The sequence below is a fragment of the Letharia columbiana genome (assembly GCF_014066305.1).
Source record: "Letharia columbiana isolate WasteWater2 chromosome Unknown Sc0000011_s2, whole genome shotgun sequence".
Classification (NCBI taxonomy): Eukaryota; Fungi; Ascomycota; class Lecanoromycetes; order Lecanorales; family Parmeliaceae; genus Letharia; species Letharia columbiana.
Genome location: NW_023501049.1, coordinates 664,952 through 689,512, shown reverse-complemented (window position 1 = coordinate 689,512; position 24,561 = coordinate 664,952). Strand labels below are relative to the sequence as shown.

The 24,561-nt window shown below is 49.1% G+C and overlaps 9 protein-coding genes across 9 annotated transcripts; 3 read left to right on the top strand and 6 right to left on the bottom strand.

Annotated features, from left to right (window-relative positions):
* Positions 1–116: 116 nt before the first annotated feature.
* HO173_004389 (uncharacterized protein) lies at positions 117–4,992 on the bottom strand (the record flags this gene model as incomplete). The annotated part of the gene is made up of 2 exons (XM_037306313.1): positions 117–1,336; positions 4,959–4,992. 2 exons carry the CDS (start codon positions 4,990–4,992, stop codon positions 117–119), a joined length of 1,254 nt encoding a protein of 417 aa, XP_037166823.1.
* Positions 4,993–5,292: 300 nt separating this feature from the next.
* On the top strand, positions 5,293–5,854 carry HO173_004388 (uncharacterized protein; the record flags this gene model as incomplete). Its single annotated transcript, XM_037306312.1, has 2 exons — positions 5,293–5,594; positions 5,653–5,854. 2 exons carry the CDS (start codon positions 5,293–5,295, stop codon positions 5,852–5,854), a joined length of 504 nt encoding a protein of 167 aa, XP_037166822.1.
* A 589-nt stretch (positions 5,855–6,443) lies between these two features.
* HO173_004387 (uncharacterized protein) lies at positions 6,444–9,383 on the bottom strand (the record flags this gene model as incomplete). Its single annotated transcript, XM_037306311.1, has 3 exons — positions 6,444–7,764; positions 7,818–8,947; positions 9,006–9,383. 3 exons carry the CDS (start codon positions 9,381–9,383, stop codon positions 6,444–6,446), a joined length of 2,829 nt encoding a protein of 942 aa, XP_037166821.1.
* An 835-nt stretch (positions 9,384–10,218) lies between these two features.
* On the top strand, positions 10,219–14,100 carry HO173_004386 (uncharacterized protein; the record flags this gene model as incomplete). The annotated part of the gene is made up of 3 exons (XM_037306310.1): positions 10,219–10,424; positions 10,524–13,768; positions 13,817–14,100. The coding sequence occupies 3 exons, from the start codon at positions 10,219–10,221 to the stop codon at positions 14,098–14,100; spliced, it is 3,735 nt and encodes a 1,244-aa protein (XP_037166820.1).
* A 658-nt stretch (positions 14,101–14,758) lies between these two features.
* Positions 14,759–15,604, bottom strand: HO173_004385 (uncharacterized protein; the record flags this gene model as incomplete). The annotated part of the gene is made up of 1 exon (XM_037306309.1): positions 14,759–15,604. One exon carries the CDS (start codon positions 15,602–15,604, stop codon positions 14,759–14,761), a length of 846 nt encoding a protein of 281 aa, XP_037166819.1.
* Positions 15,605–15,945: 341 nt separating this feature from the next.
* On the bottom strand, positions 15,946–16,679 carry HO173_004384 (uncharacterized protein; the record flags this gene model as incomplete). The annotated part of the gene is made up of 3 exons (XM_037306308.1): positions 15,946–16,356; positions 16,483–16,541; positions 16,622–16,679. 3 exons carry the CDS (start codon positions 16,677–16,679, stop codon positions 15,946–15,948), a joined length of 528 nt encoding a protein of 175 aa, XP_037166818.1.
* A 383-nt stretch (positions 16,680–17,062) lies between these two features.
* On the bottom strand, positions 17,063–17,842 carry HO173_004383 (uncharacterized protein; the record flags this gene model as incomplete). The annotated part of the gene is made up of 2 exons (XM_037306307.1): positions 17,063–17,704; positions 17,765–17,842. The coding sequence occupies 2 exons, from the start codon at positions 17,840–17,842 to the stop codon at positions 17,063–17,065; spliced, it is 720 nt and encodes a 239-aa protein (XP_037166817.1).
* Positions 17,843–18,258: 416 nt separating this feature from the next.
* On the bottom strand, positions 18,259–19,366 carry HO173_004382 (uncharacterized protein; the record flags this gene model as incomplete). Its single annotated transcript, XM_037306306.1, has 2 exons — positions 18,259–19,214; positions 19,279–19,366. The coding sequence occupies 2 exons, from the start codon at positions 19,364–19,366 to the stop codon at positions 18,259–18,261; spliced, it is 1,044 nt and encodes a 347-aa protein (XP_037166816.1).
* A 370-nt stretch (positions 19,367–19,736) lies between these two features.
* On the top strand, positions 19,737–22,044 carry HO173_004381 (uncharacterized protein; the record flags this gene model as incomplete). Its single annotated transcript, XM_037306305.1, has 2 exons — positions 19,737–19,795; positions 20,310–22,044. The coding sequence occupies 2 exons, from the start codon at positions 19,737–19,739 to the stop codon at positions 22,042–22,044; spliced, it is 1,794 nt and encodes a 597-aa protein (XP_037166815.1).
* Between the last annotated feature and the right edge of the window lie 2,517 nt (positions 22,045–24,561).

The window sequence follows — 24,561 nt, the reverse complement described above, 5'->3', positions numbered from 1 at the left end:
CACCAGGAGTCTGAAGTTTGTTCACTGATGAATGTCATTGTTCCAAGTGCCGATTGCCGATTCCCGGTTACTGATTGCTGATTGCTGATTGCTGATTTTTGTTTGTGTGAGTTGCGTCAACCCCAAATCCTCCTCCCCAGCTCCATCCTCAGCGCCATCCTTGTGCCCTTTGCCCTCACCACAGCATCCCTATTTTCCTCAGCCCGTCTGATCAAATACTTGAGACACTCGCCCACAGAGCCCCACACCAGATACTTATAGGTCTTGGGACCCGCACACTCCGTCTTCTCAAATGGCACCACCCCTGCCGCCTTCGCAGCCATCACCAACTCGCAGCTAACCTCATCTGCCATACCCATCAGCTGCCCGTAAGCCATATCGATCTTCGCTTCATGCTTTTCGGTTTGCTCTCTCTGGATTGCCATGGCTTTTTGCACGGAATCATGATTATGACTTGCCAGCACAAAGGCCACTTCTGACGATATTCTCTCACTTGCTTCCCTGGTCGACGGTCGCAGAACATTGTTCCACCGCTTCTTGAGCAAAGCCTCTGTAACACCATTGTAAGCCTTGTCGGTTTCCTCTTTTGTACTCCAGAAAAGTGTTCGAGGATCGCTGCTCATATAAGCGCCCCTGACGAGCTTTACACCCAACGTAAAACCTTCTTGCTTGGCAACAGCAAGATGTTGAGCCAGAATTTTTGGCGTGGAGCGTAAGTAAGCCTGGTATGTCCCGTACACAACCGCTTTTCCTAGAGCCATCCTGTTATACCTTCTCGCGAATTCAAGCGTCCACGCATCGATACCGCGCTGAACAGCGTCTTGCTCCGCATCAAAAAGTAAGCGAACACCTCTTGCCTGTGCAAGGTCACATATCTCGGTTGTCGCCTTCTCAATGGCTTCGCTAGGTGATGCCTCAGCAGCAAGTTGCCTCATCGCGTCTCTTCCAGCCCCGGAGAATTTCAGGCCAATCATATCGCCTTCTTCAGCCATCTGCACGGTCTTCAAGGTACCTTCTTTCCAATCTTGCACATCCCTCTCGGCTGTGGGATCTGCTGATTGGCTTGAGGATGTGTCAACCTTCTCCCCTTTGTTGAGCACGATCTCTTTGCCGTATGCTAAGATGACGCCGTTATATCCCATACTCTTAAGCCCCTTCACCGTCTTCTGTACCTCAATCTTCGTCTCACCAGCACAGAATTGGGCGTAGAATGTCTTCTTGAGGAGGTAGTGGAGGAGAGGATTGCGGTCTGGGTTCAGGAGTGCGGACGAGGAGTGGGCGACGAATGAGAGGAGACGAAGGGAGGGCGATAGGAGTAGCGGATAGGAAGAAAGAGCTGTAAGGGCGTATGAGCGGAGGAGGATGGGTAATGGAAGGACGGATAGCGGTCGTGAGGGCTGTGATATGGTGGGCAAAGTCGGCGTTACAGCAGGAGTGGCAGCATAGGTGTCCTGATCTGTGGAGGCAGTTGTACTGATGGTCCGGTGCGACTGATCAAAGTGGAGAGAGCGGTACTGGGTGCGATTGAGGTAAGGGGGTTTGGTGCCACGTTGAAGAAGCCGAAGGGGCTGCTGTGATTTTAGCATTCTTGGTAAGAATGAGTATAGAGAAGTGTGAGAGCAGAAAGTGGAAAATGTTTGGCTTTGGTAGATTCACGGGGAGTATATGAGGAACATGATCCCAATTTATGCTGACTGTTCACCCTTATCTTTTCTAAGAGAGTGATCAAAGGAAGGAAGTAACGATTGAAAAAAGCCGTGTCTAACCGTGCTCCACTTTTATCGATAAGGTGCCGCTTGATGCTAGGATGTCAAATTCTGGCCCCTCTCCTCTGGTGGAGTGAGACTTCATAGCACAAGCGCGTCATTCGCACCCAAAACCTTGCGTAATCGTGCCATCGGTTCCATTTTCCTATCGGCGCATGTTGTGTAATTCTCCACCAGAGTCTGAGGAATCGTTCAATGTCTCACCAAAGTACATTGCGCCGCTGGACACATCTTGGAGTAGCCAAAATTCGGAAACACGAGCTCGGCTTTCGTTCCTATCTCAACGTCGAGGTGCCATCATGGAAGTCAGCTCTCGTCTGTTATATAGTCAAGGGGACTCGGAGAAACCCACAATCTGCGCTTTTCCGGCGGCTTTTGGAACTTCCTCCACCTTTCTAATCAGACCCCTTGGCCTGTCCATTCCCCTAAAACCTCACCCATAAGCAAGTAGGCCACTGTTGCGTTGGCATAGCCCGTAATGACGAAGGCTTTGTTCAACATGACCACTGCAGGAACTTCCTCCGTGTTTTACCATGAATGAAAACGATCTCCCTCTTCGGCTCCTACTCCGCAAGTGTTCAATACGACTGGACTGTTGACACATCCAGAGGTGCATCGAAGTGAGTGAGAAAGATTTCTTTTAAATGCAGGCGACATGAAGCCCTGCAATGCTTCTGAGAAGATGTGGGTATTTGACTAGAAGCACATCCGTGAGGATTTTCTGTTGGTACATAGTCTCTATGAGACCCTGTGGTGTATCAGATGATTGCCTCTGGGTGAAGTCTGGGAGGAGTGAACCACTGGTGTGAGGTTTCCAGACAACGGTCTTCCCAGGTTTTGGAAGTTCAAGCTGATGACTGAACCTGATTAGCGGACAAACCTGGGATCGTTCCGGTGTACTGTCCATCTCGACTGTTACTGTGTAAATGTTCTGATGTGGCGGAGGAAAGCAGGTGTACCGAATTACAAAGTCCGAAAGATTCCCCTCACCTCAATGTCTCGACGATAATGACGAAAGCCAGTCAAACAAATGAGAAGAGCAGCAACTATATGCTAAGGAGACGATGAAGTTTTAAGAAGTAACATTGCAAGATGGAGAATTGCAGCATCTCCACCAGGCTGTACTAATGATTGTCATAGTAACGATAGCATCTTCGAGATTCTTCCCTACAGCCGAGGCGAAACAATGCGAACAAGGAGATCTGATTCAGATGGCTCACACTGCATCACAACACCTTGAGGACATGTGGAGGAAGCAAGCTGATTACCTCTTCTTAAGAAGGCTCGATTTGCTCCCCCAGCTAAGCCGCAGGTCAAGGCGGCAGGTAGCCGCAGGTTTTACATTCGTACGACAGATACCACTGTCATCGTGGCTGGAAATGGCTTGCCATTGAATTATTGCGAAATGCCTGTGTTATCTAGCGTCTCTCGAATCCGCAATAGTTGCAAGCTTCCAAGAGTCAGCGACGGCAGGAAGGCTGTGTTTGTGTTGAAGAAGAGCGTGGACAAATGAGTCACTGGGTTCTTTTGATAATCTGGTGGCAGTAAGCAGATTTCTGCTACGCCCGCTCATTCATTTCGGAGGGGAAGGATTGGAGAGGCTCATCTCCCAGAGGATGGTAGAGAAGGATGGAGAATATGATGTTGGAGATACACTTTGCCGCGCTTAGCGCGTAGGATGAGCGACGAGGCTATGAGTGAGGGGAGCGTCAGCGATCCAAATACCCTTCTCTATTCTCGCTCTTACAACAAACCATCGGGTTCGTACTTCTCTAATACTCAGACCTGCAATGAGGATATTTGACAAGGACCGAAAGCGGCGTTTCAGACCTCCCACGCACCGACACCTCGAACTTGCTGATCAAACAAATCTGACAGGACGCTTGTGGTGCTTGTGACAAGCAGGGGTCCCGTCCTCGAGAGAAAGCTGTTACGTCTGATCTTTGGGTGAATCTTTTGTGTTAAAGATGAACGTAGGTTGATCGCATGTATGTACCGGCAAGGAAATGATTTCATGCAGATTCAGTATTGATTTCCATAAAACCCTGTCGCGTGCTTTTACTATAGGCTAGAGTGCGGAGATGCTCATTCTAATTTCAAAGGCCGATCGTGACTGAAGAAGCCCTCCGACCCCTGAAAGAAATAAGCAAGGCGACACCTTCTGCAATGCGTTGACAGGGTAGTATGCACGCTGAACAATCCAATACACCCTTTTCCATGACACCCACACACATGCGATTGACTATATAACGATAGCAAAGGCGACCAAAATTCTGCGATACAGGCCTCACAGAACTTTCATGATCCATCATGACCATCCATACCGCAGTCGTCACTGCCACTCCTCGCGCACCGCGAGAGATCTGGCAACTCCCTTCCACACCAAAGGATAGTGAGGTGCTGATTTAAGGCGAATGGACGGCTTCCATGCCTCTCGACCTCCACCAAACAACAGCCACATCCTCGTTGCACCACGCCAGATCCTAGGTCACGGTGTCGCTGGCACCGTTATCCAAATCGGCGTCACCACTACCCATCGGAAGTAAACGATGAAACTTTCAGCTTTGTCAATCAGAAATTTGCGGAGAGAGCGCATCAAGGAATCGTGTGCGTGCCCGAGAATCTACTTTGCCCTCTCTCACTGACGTGCTCACGAAGTGAGAAGCCGTGATTATGCCCAATGAACTCGTGACGATCGTAATAAGTCTCACAATAAGATCGCCAACCATGTTTTCATCAAGAGCAAGTTTTACAATGCTTTCCTCAACGTTGTTTTTCTCCTTGGAGCCTGGTTTCACGCCGAACGAGGCCGCTTTGTTCTGCGCTCCAAGCTCAGAACAGGCGAGACAGGTCCTTGATCTGGTTCGGTAAGATCAAAGACTACGGCAGAAGAAGCCATGAAATATGCTCTGTAGTCTCAGCCACCATCTGACGAAGTGCACAGTCTTTGACTAACGTTCGTTATCGCTCATAGTCTCGCAGAGCAGCGCCAACACACAAACGCATCAAAAAGATCAAGCCCACCATTTCTTGGTATACAAGCCTAGGCAGTCCTATGATGCTGCTTTGTGGTACCCTTCAATGTTCCCTGAAGAGCTTGCGATCACCATTGAATTTTCGCGGGACAAGGCTTAGTATAGTGACGCGTTTGGTGAACAAAGCTATCCAGATTATCAATCCTGAGTCTCAAACTAGTCCATTGGTCAAAGATTCCCTCAAGGTGCATTGCTGAAAGGTCGCCGCATCCGGAGGAAAAACAAAAAGATTTCACAGCGTTGTCTCTGGCGTTCAACGCTTCCCTCAAAGATCCCAACCTCCAACAAAGCGTTCGGCACACGGAAATCGGATACAAAGCCTGCCTCCGCGTGCGTCTTCTCGACAACCCCCGAATCAAAAAGGCGACGCAACCAGCAGTCGAAAAAGCATGTTCCACCAACTCGTCGTACTCGCAACCCACCCCTTCGCAAAACTCACATCCAGAACACCAACGCCAACGCCAACCCCAGCCCCATCCTCACCCATCACCATGAAGGCCACCGCATCCCAAGAGCTCAAGAGAGTCAGCCCGCGCACCAACAAGGGCATCTTCACCTCTACCAAGCTAGACCAGGAGCAAACCCCCCTGCCAAGAAAGAGCAGCAAGAGCAAGAGCCAGGGCAAGGCCGGCAAGAAGGCCCCACCGACCAAGACCGCCCCCAAAGCCATCCAGAAAGCCACGGCCCCCAAGAACGCGGCCCCTTCACCCCCTCCCCACCGCAGCAGAGCAGCCCGCGCGGCCGACCGCGCCGCGCCCGCTCGCGCCGCCGCTGTCCGCAAGTCCGTCAAGCTGTAGGAAGCTCCGAGCCTGGGACCCTGCGCTCGAGATCGGTTGACCGGTCCGAGGCAGCGCGGGGTCTAGGCCGTCGTCGGCCGGTTCCGACGAGGGGGATGCGCGGGAGTCCGACTGGCGTTCTGGAACGCTTGGGATGGTGGAGATTCGAGCTGGGAGGTGGGCCAGGGGATGGGGGGAGGCTCGGGATCCTAGGACGGTGGTGGATGGGTATGTGGGATTATTTCCCGCGGTGGTGGTAATATGGGACTTTCGTTGATGGCGGGAGGATTCGGCTACTGGAGTTTGGCGTTTGTTCTGTACTTGTCGATTATTAATAGAGATTAATGCTCTCCGCTGGTTCGGAGCTTGGACTCCGATGCCTCGCGCAAATTTCAAGTATCTCGTTGCTCCGTCAAGAACGATCATCTGAGGGTTCTCACGTCTTCATCAGCAATGCATGTGGCTGAGAATCTTTTCATCTATGTAACATGAGCCATCCATGAGCATCTACCTCATTTATGAATTGGAATTTTTCCAACTAGACCATCCACAGCCCTTGGCCTGTCCCTCATCAATGGAAAAGGAGACCTCGGATTATCTGAGACATTGACAGCCATTGAAGTATCTTCCTCCTTAATTACCCGTCAGCTTGTAAAGCTGCAGACGAAATCTTGACTTCACCGCTCGCACCAATCAGCATTAAAGAATTACTGCTCCCTTTTGTGCTCTCTGATAAGAGCTAACACCATGAGCCGTTGCATCGTCAAGTCATAACCCTAGCTCCGAAACCTCGCTTTTATTTTAGTTGAATGCATGTATGTACTGACCGAATTATTTCCTCGAGCATCGCTAACAGCTTCTATACGTCAAGGATGACCATGAGGCATACCATCGTCCTCATAGCGAGAGCCCGGCTTCGAACTTCCCTGTGCTGTCCGTCCACGTGTATTCCCTCCACTTCTCTCATCCTCGGATTGGCTAGCGCTCTCATCGCCTCTGGCTTCCTTGCGGAGTTTCTCTGCTCTATCGGCAAGGTCTTGGGCTTCCTCGGCGACTCTCTGCGCACGAATTTGCTTGCGCCACATACTCGCGTATCGCCCATCAACCTTCAGGAGGTCAGAGTGTGTACCACTCTCAGCGACCTTGCCCGCGTGGAGGACCATGATTTGATCTGCGGTGGTAATGGTTGAGAGGCGATGAGCAATTACGAGTGTAGTACGGCCTTGAGAAAGCTTGTCTAACGCAGTCTGAATGTTCTGTTCGGTCTCGGTGTCGAGAGCAGCGGTTGCTTCGTCAAGGAGAATAATACGTGGATTCTTGAGTATGGTCCTGGCGATGGCAACGCGTTGTTTCTCGCCCCCAGACAGCTTGAGTCCGCGTTCTCCGACACGGGAATCGTAGCCATCAGGAAAGTTCAAGATCTTTTCATGAATGCTCGCCGCACGACAGGCCTCGAAGACCTCTTCATCTGTAGCATTGACGTTCGCATACTTGAGGTTGTACATGAGGCTTTCGTTGAAGAGCACAGTATCCTGTGGTACAACACCAATGTGACGTCGCAAAGAATCGATCGTAATATCTTTGACATCATGCCCATCGACTTGGATGCTTCCTCCACCAAGGTTGTAGAAGCGGTAGAGCAAACGGAACACTGTTGATTTGCCCCCTCCTGACTCTCCCACTAGTGCTGTAGTAGTGCCTGGAGCGCATCGGAAGCTCAGCCCTTTCAATGCAGGCTTCCGAGGATCGTACGCAAAGTTGACATCATTGTAGCGGATTTCCCCTTGGCAGCTCGGCAATTCTTCTGCAGTAGGCTCGTCTATGACGGTAGGACGCTCTTTGAAGAGCTCAAGCATACGCTCAGCATTGATCATCGATTGTTGGATGGAGCGGTAGAATGTGCCCAGAAAGTTCAGTGGTGCTTGGAGTTGGGCCATGTAGGTTAGAACTAAGACGAAGAGGCCCACATTTTGTTGGCCGCTGGTGACTTGATAGGCAGCAATGAAGCAAACGATCATCAAGCCCAAGGTGAACACAACATTCTGAGAGATGTTCATGATGTTGAGTGTAGTTGCAACCTTCCACTGCGCTTGCTGGGTCTTGTTGACGGCGTTACGGTAGCGTTGGAACTCGTAGGATTCTGCATTGAAGTACTTGACGGTTTCGTAAGAGACCATCGAGTCATTCCTTGCAATGAATGTGTTAGAAAATCCAACGATAAATTTCGCCATTAAACTTACTTGACAGCATCCTCTTGGCGATCAAGGTTGACATACTCCCTTCGAAGGTCTGCACGCCATTGTGCCAAACGGATGGTGATGTACAAGTATGCACATGTTACGATCGCCACTACCAGAGCGTAATAGGCATCGACGGCGTAGAGAAAATAGCCGAAAGCGACGGCGAGGTCAACCAGCATCGGCAGCAGCTGGAATGTCACTTGTTCAAGGAACGTGTTGATCGACTGGCCCTTACTCATAGCTGATATTACTTCTCCAGTCTTCTTGCCCAAATGGAAGTCCAAGCTAAGCCCATGGACGTGCTCAAATGACGCAGTCGAGAGCTCACGGTAGGAGTATTGTTCAATAGGTATCCACATCACCGATCGAGCGGCGCCAAGTACTCCACTGCCTCCCTGGAGAAACCTGTAGAAGATGTAAAGACAGATCTGGCCCCAAGGAACACTAGAAGGAGCCCCATTTTCGCCTGCGAGAGTATTGGTAACACGACCTGCCTGTATTGGAACCAATAGATTGACGGCTCTTTGTATCATGACAATCACGAAGCAGACGATAACAATGCCTTGCAGTCGGCGCGACTTCGCAGGCCAGAGGTAAGGGAAGAAAAGAGAGTATCCACGAATGTATTCCCACCAACTCTTCGTCGGTACTTTCGTTGGCCTCACCCAGCCCGGCTCTTCTTCTTTGGCGTGGTCTGGATGAATGCTACCGTAAGTTTGACCATTGACTGTGCCATATTCTGCCTGATGACCATTGAGAAGACCGGTTGTCTCGGGCAGATTTCCGTTTGCTGCATGACGCTTCTCTCTCAGCTTTGCCCATCGAAGGGTGACAAAGAGAACGTAAAAGAATATCAGGGCACCAAGGAATAGTATTCGCAAAAGATCGATGAGGACCTCAACAGCTTCATATGTGGTCACCCCTGTCCTGAATTGGCCGTCCCTACCACTACCTGCTTTGGGCTCACGGTGGTCGGAAGTATACAGTGCCAAAGAAGCGCCGAGGAGTATGATTTCTAGGATGGATGCCACGATCCATGTAGAGAGATGAGCACCCGTTGGAGCCGGCTTTGTGTCGACAATCGATATCAAGAGAAGAGAGTATGCAAAGAATGAGGCAACTACATAGATCTGGAGGCCGCACATCAGTCAAGGTCCACCGGTGAAGCAGGAGTATAATCTCACATACCACAACGGCTTGGCCGCACCACCAATTATCTTTCCTGTCCAACAGTGCATGCACAATCACGGTTACGGCATTCCCGAGGAAGGTGAGCACGACACCAGCGGAGAGCCAGGTGAAAAGTAGCTTTCGAGATGGACTGAAGTCCAGTGCCTTCTTCTCCCGCGCGGCTTTAGCAGTCGGTGAGCTGTTCCGCGGTAACGGCTTGCCCCCCGGTCCAGTCTGGCCCGTTTCCGGTTGGACGACATCCTCCTTGGAAGCGGTTAAGATGCTGTGAGCGGTGAAAGCGACGAGGAAGAAGACAAGGAGAATGATAGGAGAAGCATAATGGGTATAGACCATGATCTCTTGAGCCATGGTGATAATGGTTGTTGAAGAGGTCATGCTGGGTAACGAAAGACTTGAAGGCACCTGAACGCCAGGACCGGTAAAGAGTAAGAGATATTAAGTAGAGGCCATGATGATATGCTGCTGAATTGGGATATGAGAGGGAAGGGGAAGGGAGGAAGGGGAAGGGGAAGAGGGATGGGCGTGGCGAAAAGGAAAAGTGTGATAGTCGCGTGAGGTCTTTGTGAGGAGCTGCTGCATATATTAAAACATGTTCATCCGAGATGCTTATTTATTAGAAGTTAAGGTAAGGAAGATTTAGATCCTTCCCGCTGAAGAGTGGCCCAAGAGGCTAATACTGTAAGACTCAAGAGTAGTCTATCAATTTAAACGTTGTGAGGCGTAAACAAGCCTGCAGAAGCACTGCAGAATGCCTGTAACACCTGCTTAGAGTCAAAAGTCCCTGGTCCCCGGTTGCCGGTAGATTAGGTGCTCTGCCAATGATCGCTTAGGCAGCTTAGGCAGGGGCCTTAATGCTGCCTTTAGGGTCGCCGTACGAGCACAACCCGCTCGTCGGCTGCCCAGAAGGAGCCAAGGCCCAACGCCTAAACCGTCAGCCAACATGCCGCCAAGCCCGTTTTCGAGATCAATCTACTGCACCACTCTGCACCACAATGCACCGGGAGCTGTGAAAGGCGTCGTCTGGACCTCTCAGCTTCTTCAACGTCGTCGTCGAACCGTTGCATTCTCTAGACTGTATGCAAGCCTCGTTATCTCAAATGAGTGAAAGAATCCTGTCCTATACGTGCTCGCTGACCGCTCCTTTAGATGGTGGGGCCTTCGGGCTGTCCCAATCATCATCGAGTACAGAGCAGGCTCAGCGTGATACTCAATGTCCAAAAATCCGCTCCAAGATGAAAAATCCCCGTCACCTCCATCGCCGCCACCCCTTCCCCCGCAGCGATATGGATTCGCAGCGAATACTCTTGCACGCCTCGCACATCCCTTCCGCTATGGCCCTCGACCCTCGACAGCCGTGGAATACCTACGGAGTACGGACTCCCAACCATCCCGGTTGAGTGGGCAGACAAGCACAAGGTGGGAAGCCCCGTCGCTTTTGCGTTCGTTGTTCCAAACCCCCAAGGTCCCCCAGGTCCCCCAAGGACATCAAGAATCTCCCACTAACGATCCTCGTAGCCCAACATCAGAAAGAAAAACACAACATAAGACAGGCATTCCAATCGCCGCTCTTGACATCTCCCCGGGTCGAACACATGCTGTCTTGGCAGGGCGGGACATTCTCAAAACCATCCAGGTCGAGGATTTCACCTGTGCAGAAGACTTCAACCTTCGAACCAATATAATCGCTTACGCAACGACCCACGAGACCTCCGCAGGTGCAATATCTGCAAGACACAGAGATCGATTGGCAGCACAGGATGTAAAATGGTCCCACGGGAATTTCGGCACCACCATCGCTACGGCTGCTGCCAATGGAAATATCGTGGTCTATGACATCAGCCGGCCAGGTGTGGAGATTGCTCGTCTACACGAGCACAGTAGACAAGTGCATAGGTTAGGCTTTAATCCGCACGCACCCCAGCTCATGCTCTCTGGGAGCCAAGACTCGACTGTGCGCTTATGGGATTTACGGAAACTTGCTGGAGAAAGAAGTGTAATGACTTGCCAGAGTCTCAATAAATTTTCAGGAAACAGCGATGGTATACGTGATTTGAGATGGTCCCCCACAAATGGGGTGGAATTTGCCATTGGGACCGATAATGGTACTATCCAGCGTTGGGACATCCGCAGGGACAATGCTCCGCTCCTCAAAATAAACGCCCATGAAAAAACCTGCAATGCAATTGACTGGCACCCGGATGGAAAGCATATTGCAAGTGGAGGAGCAGACAAAAATATAAAGGTCTGGGACTTTTCCTCGTCAGACCGTAGAATGAAACACCTATGGCAGATTCGTGCTCCTCAAGCCGTCGTCAATGTCCGTTGGAGGCCAGCTTGTTGGTCTTCCGATAAAGAAGAGCCTGCCCAGTGGCAATGCACACAAATAGCAACATCATATGATCAACAGGAAACAAAGATACATATCTGGGACTTCCGGCGGCCATATATACCTTTTCGCGAAGTGAATCGTTATGATACCCCTGCAACTGCGCTTCTTTGGAAATCGGAGAGCTTGCTTTGGTCTGTGGGATCAGCTGGCATGTTCACACAAACAGACATTAATTTTGCAACAAAGACATCCGATAGACGAAGTTCAAACACTGTTGATATCGCTCCAGATGGCCGGGTCTTGTTTTTCCTGCAGAAAAGGGAGCGAAGGCGAGCATCAATAAAGGATATGCTTGACGACTTTAATCAACGGGATCAACGACGAAGTAGTGGAAGCGAGAAGGTCCCCAGCAACCACGGCACAACGCACGGTAGCTCAGAGGAACCAACTTTACTCAGCTCATCGTTCAAGAACCGGCAACGTAAGCATCCAGGCCCCTCGAGGTCAATGAAATCGTTAGCAGGTACGCCCCCATCTGCGGGCTCTGGTGGACCAATTCAGAAATTGGACATAAGCCTACACGAAAAGGAGATGTCTCACTCAGCCCAAGCAGCTGGCATTGGGCGGATTGAAGGTCTCTCTTATCACGATACGTTCAAGGTCTATGCACGCGAATATCACATTCCACCACCACCACCGACCGACGATTCAAGATGCAATAGACATCACGAACTTGCTTATGCTTTACGCTCCAACGGGGAGATTGCTGCACAAGTAGGCGAGTATCAACTTTCTGGAACCTGGAACGTGGTGGCGAAAGCAACGGAAAGCGAACTGGGCGAGAGAGCAGATGAAAACCGCCGGAAGCGTCTCAATGCGGCATCGCTTTCAAGTTCGATGAAGCGAGCGTCTTTCCAGTCGACGAGTAACAATGACGGCTACACGAACGAAGACCAGGAGAGTCAGATGTCGATTTCGATTGAAGGAAAGCTGCGATCGAGAAACAAGGCCTCCACAGCTCTTGATGATGCCTCCAATATGACCACGCCTCTCGCCAGACCACAACCCGATGCTCTACCTGGGTCGAACTTTTCGGCGAATGTCGAGTCTCTTCAGCTTTCTGATGCCTTATGGAGCAAGCAGCCCTTGAGACCAGTCACGGGCGTATCACAGCTGGCGAAGATGACCAGCCCTGAAAATCACGCCGTAGGCAAGGACAGCGGCCTAGAGAGATCTGGAGGGGCAACAGCTCTTTGTGAACCTGAGAACGAGCGTCTATCAAAGACTTACCAAACATCTCCAAGGGCTGATTTTGGCGAAATTGACCGGCAAATGACCGAACGTCGCGCTGCCATGGAGAATTATAGGGCGATACCCCGTCCATTACTCAGACTTGATGATCCGTTCCAGATGAACGGGCCGGGCTCAGGCGCTAGTATTAATCGCCACGACTCGAACGAAAGCTTTCAGCTGTTTTCGGCTTCAACTGACAGTTCGAACCGTGCTCAATCAACCATGGGGTCTTTTGAAAGCAATCCAGGATCCGAGAAGGCCTCATCTACTCCTGAACGTTTGAATGCTCCCAAGGACCGAGTCTATCAAGATAGCCCAAGTCACGAGGAAAGTGCATTGGTGTTCGAGGATGAAACAAGCCTACGCTCTCCAGCATCTTCTCCAGCCTCTCCACACCATTCCAAGAACCCACCCGTGCAGCACTTTCCGCCTGCTACACTGATATCGAGCTACCGCCCTAGCAATACAGCCGCATTGGTCCATCACGAAGACATGGAGACCAATGGCCTTGGCCAGTGGGCCCTTGACCCTCCCACAACAAAGGTGTTGCTAAATAAACCTGATTACTATATCCTTTCGGATTTCGATCGTCCCAAGCAGAGGTCGCCCATTCCACATCCATGGACAGCAACAGCCATATTCGAGGAGATCATCGATTATTACACCCTTAGACTGCACAATGCACAATTTCCTGCTTATCTTGTACTTCACCTTGCACCATATCTAAATCATTCTATTCCTTTCGAACGCTGCAACTTGATCCTACTACAATATCATGAGCAACTTGTCACCCATCAGCTCTTCGTCGAAGCTGACGCGCTCCTCAACCTCTGCGATCCCGACTATCCAGACGTCGTGGACAAGGGTTTCTACCACATCGCTTCAGGCGGGCCATGGTGTACCGTCTGTCAAAAGCCAAACAAAGGTGGAATCCCGAATTATTGCGAGCGCTGCCAACAACATTGGGCTGAATGTCCCATCTGCTTTGGGGAAGGTCTTGGATCGTCCAGACGGCATACGCAGGAACCTGCGGATTGTGGTAAACCGCAAAAGAAAGATGCATCGTGGGGATGGTGCCAGGAGTGTGGGCACGGCGGGCATGCGGACTGTCTACGGGTTTGGTGGGGCGATCCAATGAGTGAGGGTGCCTGTCCAACTATAGGGTGCCTGTGTGACTGTGTGCCAGGAACACGGAGAGACGTAATCGTGGAGAAAAAGGAACGGGGCAGGAAGGCAGAGAGTGTGAGCAAAGATGAGCGTTATGCAGCTGAGAGTGGAGCTGTCCGAGGGGCTAGAGCCATGGTTGGCGGAAGCTCTAGGGGCAAGAGACCAGGGACAATGGGTTTGGGAGCCGCGGGAAGGAGTATGAGTGGTGGTAAGAAGGTCAGAATCGTGGTTCCAGAGGAGGAGGGAAAGGCTGCTTCTGGGAGCCCTGGGGCTTCTGGCAAGACGAGTGCTTCGGTGCCTTGATAGGGGCATAGGCGAGTTCATGGGGGTTCTCGCCAAGGTATGGGCATTCTTATGGCGTTCGATACCCAGGATAAATGAGAAATTTGAAAGCATGGACCCGAGGATCTTGATTCTTTCTCCATGCGTTGATGCTTACAGGCCCACATCCTTCAGCCCACCCCATAATCAACACCATATCAAATCCCTTGCTTAGCAAGTACCAACATATTGATCAAATTGACCACCAAAATCCACTTCCCCTCTCTACAGTCACCGTTGTCCTGGGCGAAGAACCAGAAAGTAAGAGATCTTCTATTCTTACTTTCCAGAGAACAGCAGTCGTCTTTGTTTCTCAAGGTGTCTCATAATATTGACTTTGTCATAGAAAGGTAAATAAATGCCAACTCAAATATGTTTTCATCAGCCAGTTCCATTCCTAATCGCCGTCTCGCTTTCGAGCCGACATTTTTGCGTCTGCAACCCAAACCTCTGCTATCGAACCGGACTTATACTTGCACCTTTCTAGGATGATGGCCAGGCACAGATACCCTCAGCTTCACATTGAGGCACGATGGGCCAATCCGTACACCCAGCTTGAATTGCTAAAATCCGAGTCAGACACTGACCCACACCATCCATTCGAACAGACGTGGGCGTGAGAATGAAAAGATGACAGCGCCTACTCACCGGCAGCGTAAAACGCATAATTACTCGCAGTCACCAGACTCTCCGTCGCGTTCAGCTCAATGGCAGCCTGCACACCATCCACCTCCTGCACGACACTGTTGCCGTAATCCAACGACTCGGGCACATAGACGTGCGCCAGCATGTGCACGACCGAGCCGTACATGCTCCGGATCAGCGCCTCGTCGTCCGGACTGGCCCTGTTGCGGACGACGCGTGGGCAGCTGGCCCGCGTGAGCCCGGCGGGGAGGGCCCAGAAGGAGGGGCAGATGAAGACGATCTCCGTCGCGCCCCACGTCATCAGGGTTGCGGATATCGTCCCCGTGTTTCGGGCGAGGCATTCGGCGTAGAGGTGCGCTGTGAAGGCGTCTCCTTCTTCCATGCAGGCGAAGGTTGGGGACGCCGTCGGTGATCCCAGGCGCGTGGCTCGGTCGGCGGATACGGGGACGGGGTCGCCGGCGGAGATTTTGTGGAAAAGGTCCGTCACGGCCGCTTGGTTGGTGTCGGTTTTGAAGAAGGCGGTGTAGCCGTGCTGGGATGTGGTGCCTTTCTTGACGTCTTGGATTGCTACCTGGAGATTCTGCCAGATCAGGGGGAGGAGAGCTTGGAGCTTGGCGGCTTTGGAGTCGGTCTGGCCGGCGCCGCAGAGGAGGATTTGGTACCTGCCGCTTATTGTTGCGTCGTCGGTTCCGTAGTACTGGAGGAGGAGGCGGGAGGTTGTGATGTTCGTTGCAAGGACAGGTTCGGTTGCGTTCGTGGCGTTTGTGTCAACTATGACCTGTGCAAGGACTTGATGGCCGGTGGCTAGAATACACCAACACCTCCAAAACGGGAAAAGCATTGTGAGGGTGTGGAAAAGTTGGCAACAAAGGAGACACGTAGAACCGGGAGGCAGCGACTTCGTGAATGTCGGCTATCGCCAGTCGCGTGTATTCAGAAAACCAAGGAAAGGTGGGACTGGATGTTCAAGTAATTCGAGCGCGAGACATTAAGAACGGAAAGGAGACTGGATAGCTAACGCAAGTGGTCTAGGCCTCGGTTGCTTGAAGCTGCGGAATTTGGATAAGGTATCTAATCACTCCTCTCCACGGTTTGAGTATACAAAAAAGCGTCCATTCTCGAAAGGGTATTCACCGCACGGACACCGCCAGCACCAACTTGTCGATGAAGGAAGAAGTGGCTTCACTTCTTAGCAGAAGTCTTGGCCTTCTTCGCTGGTGCCTTTTTCTTCTCCTTCTTCTCTTCCTCCTCACCGTCGTCGTCGTCGTCCTCCGGCGCGCTACGCTTGGTGCCAGCAGTGGCGGCAACGCGAGAGCTCTTCCTTGTTCCCTCTGCAGGTGGCTTCTTCTCTTTCTTGGGAGCTTTGGCCTTTGGCTCAGCTTTCTTGGTGCCGGTTGCCTTCTTGCCACTGTTGGCCTTTGGCTTCTCTTTCTCCTTCTCCTCGCTCTTCTCTTCGCCATTCTCCTTCACTTCGGCATCTTTCTTCGCGTCGGATTTGGGGGTCGGAGCGCCTTTGGTTGGCTCGTTCTTGGATCCTGCTTCATTCTCGTAGCCGCCGCCGCGCTTTTCGTACTCTTCAGAGATTTTGCCAGCCTGTGATTGACAGACGCGTCAGTTACTTGGACTCCAATAGATGCTGCGCTGCACGGATAGAAGATAGTGGCACATGGTGGTACGCGATGCAGCGGCGCAGGATAGAGCTTCGAAGCGAGAACTGACCTTCCATCCAGCCATGTGACCCTTTCCACCTCCATCCTTGTTTGGCATCTGCTTGACATCTACAGATAATGGTGCGTTAGCTGGACAGGAGAGTGTAACACTGTAATTTCTGGGCGCATAGTAAGGTGTATTTACATACCTTCCTTGGCCTCCTCGCGAAGCTTAGGGTCTGTAGGCTTTCCCTTTGATGAAACCATGGCGACGAATTCGAATTGGTTGCGTAGGAGCTTGTTGGTAGATTTTGGAAATTGTTGTGAGGTTGTTAAAAGCGCGTCGCAGCGAGATGCATGACGACGGCCGGCAAAGGTAGATCTCTTGCTGGAACCGCGCTAGTAAACGAGTCCATAGATGGTAAGAGCCGGAGTTCATCCACTATAAATACCGGTTCCATGTAATGATGCAGATACTGTTGTAGCAACTAATGCAGGAAAAATGCAAAGATGCTGAGGTCCACTCCTCTCAAACACAGCATCTTAAGCTCCGAAAATTCCAGTGCTTGAAAGATGATTCTCTGCTGGCGGAATAAGCTCCGTAGACAGTTCTGGATGATCAAAGCGTGTCCAGTATTACTGAGTATTGCTCACTTCAAGCTCTTGACTCTCGCCATTTCCGGACCTTCGACGCTGATGATCTCGATCCCAGCCTCCCTCATCTCCTTTGTGGCTTTGCCCCACCCATTCTCGCCAGCATCCACACTTCTCGTGGCTTCCTTGACCACATAGACCTCGAATCCCTCTTTCTTTGCATCAAGAGCCGTACATTTGACACAATAATCTCCTGCCAAGCCCACGGCGAAGACCGTTGTTATTCCAGCGCAGTGAAGCAATCCGGCAAGATCTTGCGAGGCTGCCTCCGGTGATTTGCTTCCGAAAATATCCGCAAAACCAGAGAACATCTCTAACCCGCTATCCTTCCCCTTCTCAACCACTTCATCCAACTTTGATACGTCTATCTCTGGAATGATCTCGGCTCCCTTCGTACCTTGAACACAATGCACCGGCCAAAGCGGTATCTCGTGAAATTGGGTCCTGTCTGAGGGATTGGAGATCTTGACAGCAGACTCGAAGGCTTTGTTGTTTGGGGGGGGATGGGATATTGCAAAGGAGACGTGGCCTTGAGGATGTGCGTCCTTCGTCGCTATCTTCAGGGCAAACGGCAGAGAGAGGAGGCTGTTGATTGTCGGTGCTATGTCCCGTCCACTTTCCACTGCTAACGATCCACTCTGCCAAAATGCTTAGCTCCTGCTGAATATCATCGACTTGTACATGGTGGGAACACCTACAGGCCCGCAAAAGTCTTCCTGCATGTCCACCACCAGCAAAGCTGGCTTGAAGTACTCTCTAGATGTCGGCGCTGCCATATTCTTCAGAGCTCAACGACGTGGAGCCACCATCTGCTATCCGTACCGTCATTCATGGCGGATCGTGCACGCTCAATGAAGGATGCTGAAAACCCACCTCAGCTTTCTCCGCATTTCAATTGCGGGATGGGTAATCTTCGGCAGAAAGGGCCCGAGAGGAGTGAAGCGTAGGGAATTGTTTGAGTCTTGACAATATCAGCATGATTATAAAGGCTCATTGTTGACTTAAAAAGGAGATGCTAGACTGCTTCTACACCTCGATTGTCCAGAACTTTGCTCTAATACCTACGGATGTACACAATCTGGAGAAGCCAGTACCCAAGACTACCACTTTCTGACAGCTTGGGTCCTGTTACTAAGAGTTTCAGACGATTCGTATGTAAGCCGACTCTCGTGCCAAGAATTCGTGTGCACTATCAGGCTTTTGTGGCCTCAAGTGCAAGTCTCTTGGGCGCCGCTACAGAGAACCTTGGCTCTCCATCTGCCTTCCAGAGCGCATATTCCTCCCCTCGCTTCTCCTCGAGATGCACGATTGGCGCCTTGCCAGCTATGATGTCCTGAAAAAGCTGCTGCACAATTATCAAGATCTCCACGCCGTCCACAGAGGATGTGATATGTCCACAGCCAATCCTGATTGTAGCTTTGCCTGGTTCCTCATTCTTCTCTTCCACGAAGCGGAGTAGCTTCTCCAAAGACTGCATGTAGTGGACCCAATTTCCCTCTTTAGGGAAGATGATAGCCTGTTCATACGAGTTGTCTTTCGCTACTCGCTCATAGAACGAGTCTCCGACATATAGATGGCGCTCTTGCTCGTCGTACCATGCCAGCTCATCTGGCGTGTGGCCCGGAGTATGGAGAATCTGCAGATGGAGTGGTTTTCCGTCGAACGAGAGCTTGTCGAGATCGTCCGCCCAATATGAAACAGTGTACTCAGGAGTGGGCACGTCAAGAAATTCACAAAGTGAATGCACAGGAAGATTTTTTTCGATGAAATGTCTATCGAACGAGGAAGCAAGGATACTCGTAGAGGCGGTCTGAAAGTGTTTGAGACCAAGAATATGATCGTAATGACAATGTGTACAAATGATAAAATATGTTCTCCGGGCCTCAATGGGGTTCAACGGCTTCCCATCATTAGCCGCGGCTGGACAAGTCTCTATGTACTTCTTTAAGTTGTGATAATGTTCTCGATCCTCGTCACCACCTCCACAGCCGGTATCGGATATTACAACGAGGCGAGGGTCATCATATATCTTGACATAGATAAAGGGGTGCTCTTCATATTTGTCATTTTCGTATACCACAAAGGTGGTAGCGTTCAACCGAGAGCAAGTGAAGTATTGAGAGCGACTAGGATTGGCCGCCATCAAACCTGGGTTCCCAAGACAAAGGCAGTATCAGCTGCCAGTGCTAGCGTCCAGCAAGAGGCAAATGACCTGGCCTCGACCGACTAGAAAGGCTTATCTTGATGGGCAATAACTGTTTGCTTGGAAGAGCTGTGGGCGGCGAAGAACTTGGAATCATGAAATCAGTTTCGACTTGTTTGTGTACTCGAGAGGTGAGTGGTAGCGCTCTCGGCGCCCGCAATTTTTAGCCTGGGGAAGCGCCAAGAGAATTTGAAACGCTGCCGAATCTGAGACACCACGCGACCACGCGACTCAACATTTTCACTGGATAGCGAGCCTCAACAGCTTGCTCCTGAGGACGATGACTTCTTTACTGGTAGCTTCTCCAAACATCTCTTGCACGATCTTGAAACAATAGCTTTGTGCCCGGAACAATTGAATCTAGAAGCCTGTCGAGGTGTTTACGGCTTCTTGCCACTCAGTACGCGCCTTGCCCAATCGATGCAAAACAGTCTCCTTCACCAAGTATAGCAGCGCATGCCTTTGCTATGGGACTTGCTCTCCCAATGGACGCCACGGGTCCTTTCGAAAGGTTTCAAAGTTCCCCGTAATAGACCCACAGTTTGATGGTGTTTAAAACTCGAATCACCATTGGCTGTCATCAAGTCATGTCAAGGCAAGATGCTATTTCACCCCTCGATACATGTGAACAGATGCAGCACTGCATTCTTGCTTCTCCATGCCTCGTCGTGATATTGAACTCATAATTCCCTTTTCACTTCAATTCTCTTTTGTCTTCCTTGACCTTCAGCAGACTTCCATTGTAGGTACTGTAAAACGTGTGAATACTTAGTATTTTCGACAATAGGCCTCGCCTCACGACAATGACTTTCGTTCTTTGATATCCTATTCAGCACGTTGACCGTGCCTATTGTTCATATTTAATTGTTTTCTTCTACCTCTCACTTCTTTTATCATCAGCATCTTTCCACATCTTTCACATACTCTTCCACCAAAACGTAATTCACTAGCATTCTACGATCTCACGTCCTTCAGCCTCACACCGGCCGTGCTTCAGATATCAACCAACGACCTCAGTCCAAAATCCACTCACACATCAGAATGTATTCTTCGGCGGCAGCTGCCCTGGCGGCACTTGTCCTCCTCGTTGCTCCCACCACAGCACACTCATGGGTTGAGGAGATGGATGTCATCGACCCCAAGACAGGACTCTTCACAGGCACCCCAGGCTACTGTCGAAACAACACTAAGAGAACAGCCCCGAATTTCAGCGACCCTCTTATGGTACATATACTCCCGAGTTTAGGGCAACCCGCGATCGAAGAGAGAGACACGATTCCTGCACTGGACACAACTGGAGTTTACCCCAACGACACAATGTGCAAGCGCACCCAGGACGCGCAGTACCAGGCTGATGGCAGTCCACGCCTTCAAGCAGCTCCGGGTGACTTAGTCGCGTTGCGCTATCAGGAGAACGGCCATGTCACTCTCCCGCAAAACCAGCCGGGTAAGCCTTTGAATCGTGGTTTGGTCTACATTTATGGTACTACCCAACCAAAGTTTCCCGAGCGATTCCTTGATGTCTTTGGACAATGGAACGCGGAAGGTAGTGGTGGTGATCGGCGTGGCAAGCTTCTCGCGACTCAACCTTTTGATGATGGCTACTGCTATCAAATCAATGGAGGTAACATCTCAACCCATCGTCAAGCGCAATTTCCTCACACAGCAAACCAGCTCATGGGCACGAATCTATGGTGCCAAAATGATATTGCTCTTCCTACAGATATACCCACTGGGGTGCCCTATGTGCTCTACTGGGTATGGGATTGGCCAACGTCTATGTATGGGGACCCAAATCTGCCCAAAGGCAAGGCTGAGCTTTATACCTCGTGTATGGACGTCGATATAGTCGCCAAGCAGGGAAGTAAGAGACGCGTTAAAGCTCGACAAGCATCGTCACCAGCTTCGTCATCCGCTGCCGACCACCTGAACAGCGCGGCCATTCCAGCATACGTGAGCTCGCTCACCGCTTCCCCAGCGGCAGCGGGAGCAAGCCCAGCTGTATCTGCCCAAGCTTCACCGGCACCTGCGGGAGCAAGCTCTGCTGTATCTGCTCAAGCTTCACCGGCAGACTACAACTCAACGACGAATGCTGGAATGGCTTCCTACATCGAGAACGCAGTATCCGCGGCAATAGTCGCTGAAGCTCCAAAAGTTCCGCTGACAGTCACTGTGGATATTGTCGAATCCACCGTCTCGCCAATGACTGCCGGAGCTGCAGCGGCGACTCAGCCAGCCGCGGCTCCAGCATCCGCTCCAGGCGCGTCGCCAGCTTATGTAGCACCAGCAGCAAATCAAGCCGCATCCCCAGCCGCGGCTCCAGCATCAACTCCGGCCGCGTCGCCGGCATCTATCTCCCCAGCAGCGACTCAGCCTGCATCCCCAGCCCCTGCATCGGCTCCACCAACCGCTACCATTTCGACGCCAGCTCAAGCACCAGCAGCGGCGCCTTCATCGATGCCACCCAAATCACTGGACATAAACCCACCCATACTATCAGCCTCGCCTTCGACTCCCACAAGCGCCTCAACGCCAGGCTTCTCGGGTACCGCTACCCCTGTGGTTGCATCTCCAGCAGTTGCAGCGACTTCGGTCGTCGCAGCCAATATCGCGTCTGGCGCAGCTACGAACTCGAGCAGCCCAGTCATGGCGTCTGGAGCGTCTCAGAATGGAACGACGGCTGCGAAGGGTCAGCGCGGATGTACCGCGACGACTTGCAAGTCAAAGAGGCAATCGAAGATTTTCGGCAACAAGAGTGGTGGTCAGCGCCTCTGAGCAAATTGGGCCCATAGCTTGCAGGGGTTGGAGGTTTGCTTTGCATTTCGTCTCTCGCGAGCAGCCTGCAGGGGTTGAAGGTCTGCTTTGCATTTCGTCTCTAGCGAGCAGCGTGTCGACAATATATCATTTCGGAGCGAAATAAACGGTGATTTTGAATAAAAATATGTTAAGCCTACTTTAGTGTCTGCGCTTTGTTTGGGGGTGGTTCCCGTTTTTTTTCCCCCCCGGAGCGCCCTTGGCCTTGGCGGGGGTGACACGCTTAGTCATTGAAAAAAAGGTCAGAGGGTCGGGGGTTCGAGGACGCTTGGATCCCCCATCAAAAATCAGAAACTTTGTTTTTTCAGAGGGTCGCTCGGGTAATAAGTCCCCCGAAGGGGGCCCCAAAAAAAATTTTTTTTGGGGGGGGCCCCCTTTTTAAAAGGGAATTTTTCGGGCAAAACAGCCCTATTCCAACGAGGACATTTCGGGCAGAAAGCCCCAAAAGCCCAACAGACGCCCGGGAAAGAAATCCCGAGGCTGGCCAAAACAGGCCTGAATTTGATTTGTGTGCGCTAAGGCGGGGTCACAGGCCCGGAATACAGCCCCATTCCCACATTGTACCGGTGCGAAGGCGGGCCAAAGGCCTTTCACTTGGTAGCCCCGTGGGCAAAGGCCCCAGAGGCAATTTCAAGCCCCGCAAATGAGCGGGCATTTAGAAGTCTTCGGGGGAGTAAACCCCGGAGCACAGGGCATGTTGTCCTTAAAAATCGTGGATCTTTCGGGGAAGAGTCCCCGGGACGTCGCGATTTTTGCACTGTCTTCGGAGCTCGAGGACGAGCCCCCCAGAGGGGGAGGCATTGTTAGAAACAGTCCCCACAGGGGCCCTACGGGGCCTCTGCGGACAGGTATTTAGATTCAAATAGGGGTGTCTGACTATCAAGCGCAGACACCCCCGGAACCAGCTTTTTTAGCTGAGTTGCTAACAGATATCGCTTATACTAAGATAAAGATATTAATAATTATTATTTAGCTAAATAATAATAATAGCTAATTATTTTATAAGCGAGAAATTAATAATAGATTTTAAGACTTATATAATAGATATCATATTAATACTATAAAACTTATTAAAGAAAATAAGAAATTTAAATAAGACTTAAAATATAAAAAGTAATAGCTAAAGAAGTAATAATCTTATATTTTAATTAATTTAAAAAACTTCGATAAAAAAGATATAGAGATTATATCTTATTAGTCGAGTATTTTTATTAATAATATTTATCGAAACTTACGCTATACTTTTATTATAAATTATATAAAGAATATAGAATTAAATAAACGATACTCTAATATTTTAGATTTTTATAATATTAATAATTAAAATAAGTGAAATAGCTAGCGTTAATATCTTAAAGTAAAGTTTAAATAAAGCGCTATAATCTTCTCTATTAAATTTAAGAAAATTAATTATATATAGAATTATTATAAGTCTACTATATATAATATTATTAAAATAAAAATAAATAAAAATATCTTAAATCTATATTAAATTATTTAAGAAATAATTAACGAATTAAATAATATATTCGAAATATATAATAAGATTATTAAATTAAATACTAAGATATTTAATTTTAATTCTAAATTTAATATAAGAGTAATAGATAAGAAAGAATCGTTTAAAAATTTCTACGTACGATTTTCTATAGCTATCGCTCTCTTAAAATTTACTAAAATTTATAAAATATTTAATCTAAAACAATTAATCTCTATATATCTAAGATATTAAATTTTAAAATAATCTTTTAATACTTTTTAAGAATTAATTATTTTTCTATAAGTATTAGATATAGATCTTCGAGCTATTAATAATATATTAGATTTAAAGAGTAAGAAAGAGATTAATAAAATTAATAAAAACTTTATTCTCTTAAATAATTAGCGGAATTTTTTTTACTAAAAGAAATAATAGTATTATTATTAAAAATTTCTATATATAAAAATATAAATATCTTAAATTATTAATAAATAGAATTTAAAAAGAAGATAGATATTTTAAATATTTAAAGATTAAATATCGTTTTAGCGATAATAATACTCTATATAAGAATATAGATTTATTAATAAAAAAATAAATTAATATAATTTTAAAAGTCGTCGATATTAAGAAGAATATTCTTATTAAATTATTATAAAAATTAAAAAATTAAATATTTTTAATTAAGTCGCCGCTAGAAATCTAAAAATCTTATATATAAAAATTAAAGAGTTAGAAATAAAAAGAATACTCGCTTTTATCTCTCTATTCGCGTATATTATTACTATTAAAGTCTCTTTATAAAATAAACGCTAATTAAACTTTTATAAAAAAATTATTATATTAATAAAATAGATTAAGATTAATTATCTTTTAAATATTAAAGCTTTAATATTAAGCTTTATAAATATATCTTTTATTAAAATAAATAAGCTATTTAAAATAGTATTAATATAATTTTATAGATTATAATTAGCTAATAATAAATCTATCTTTAT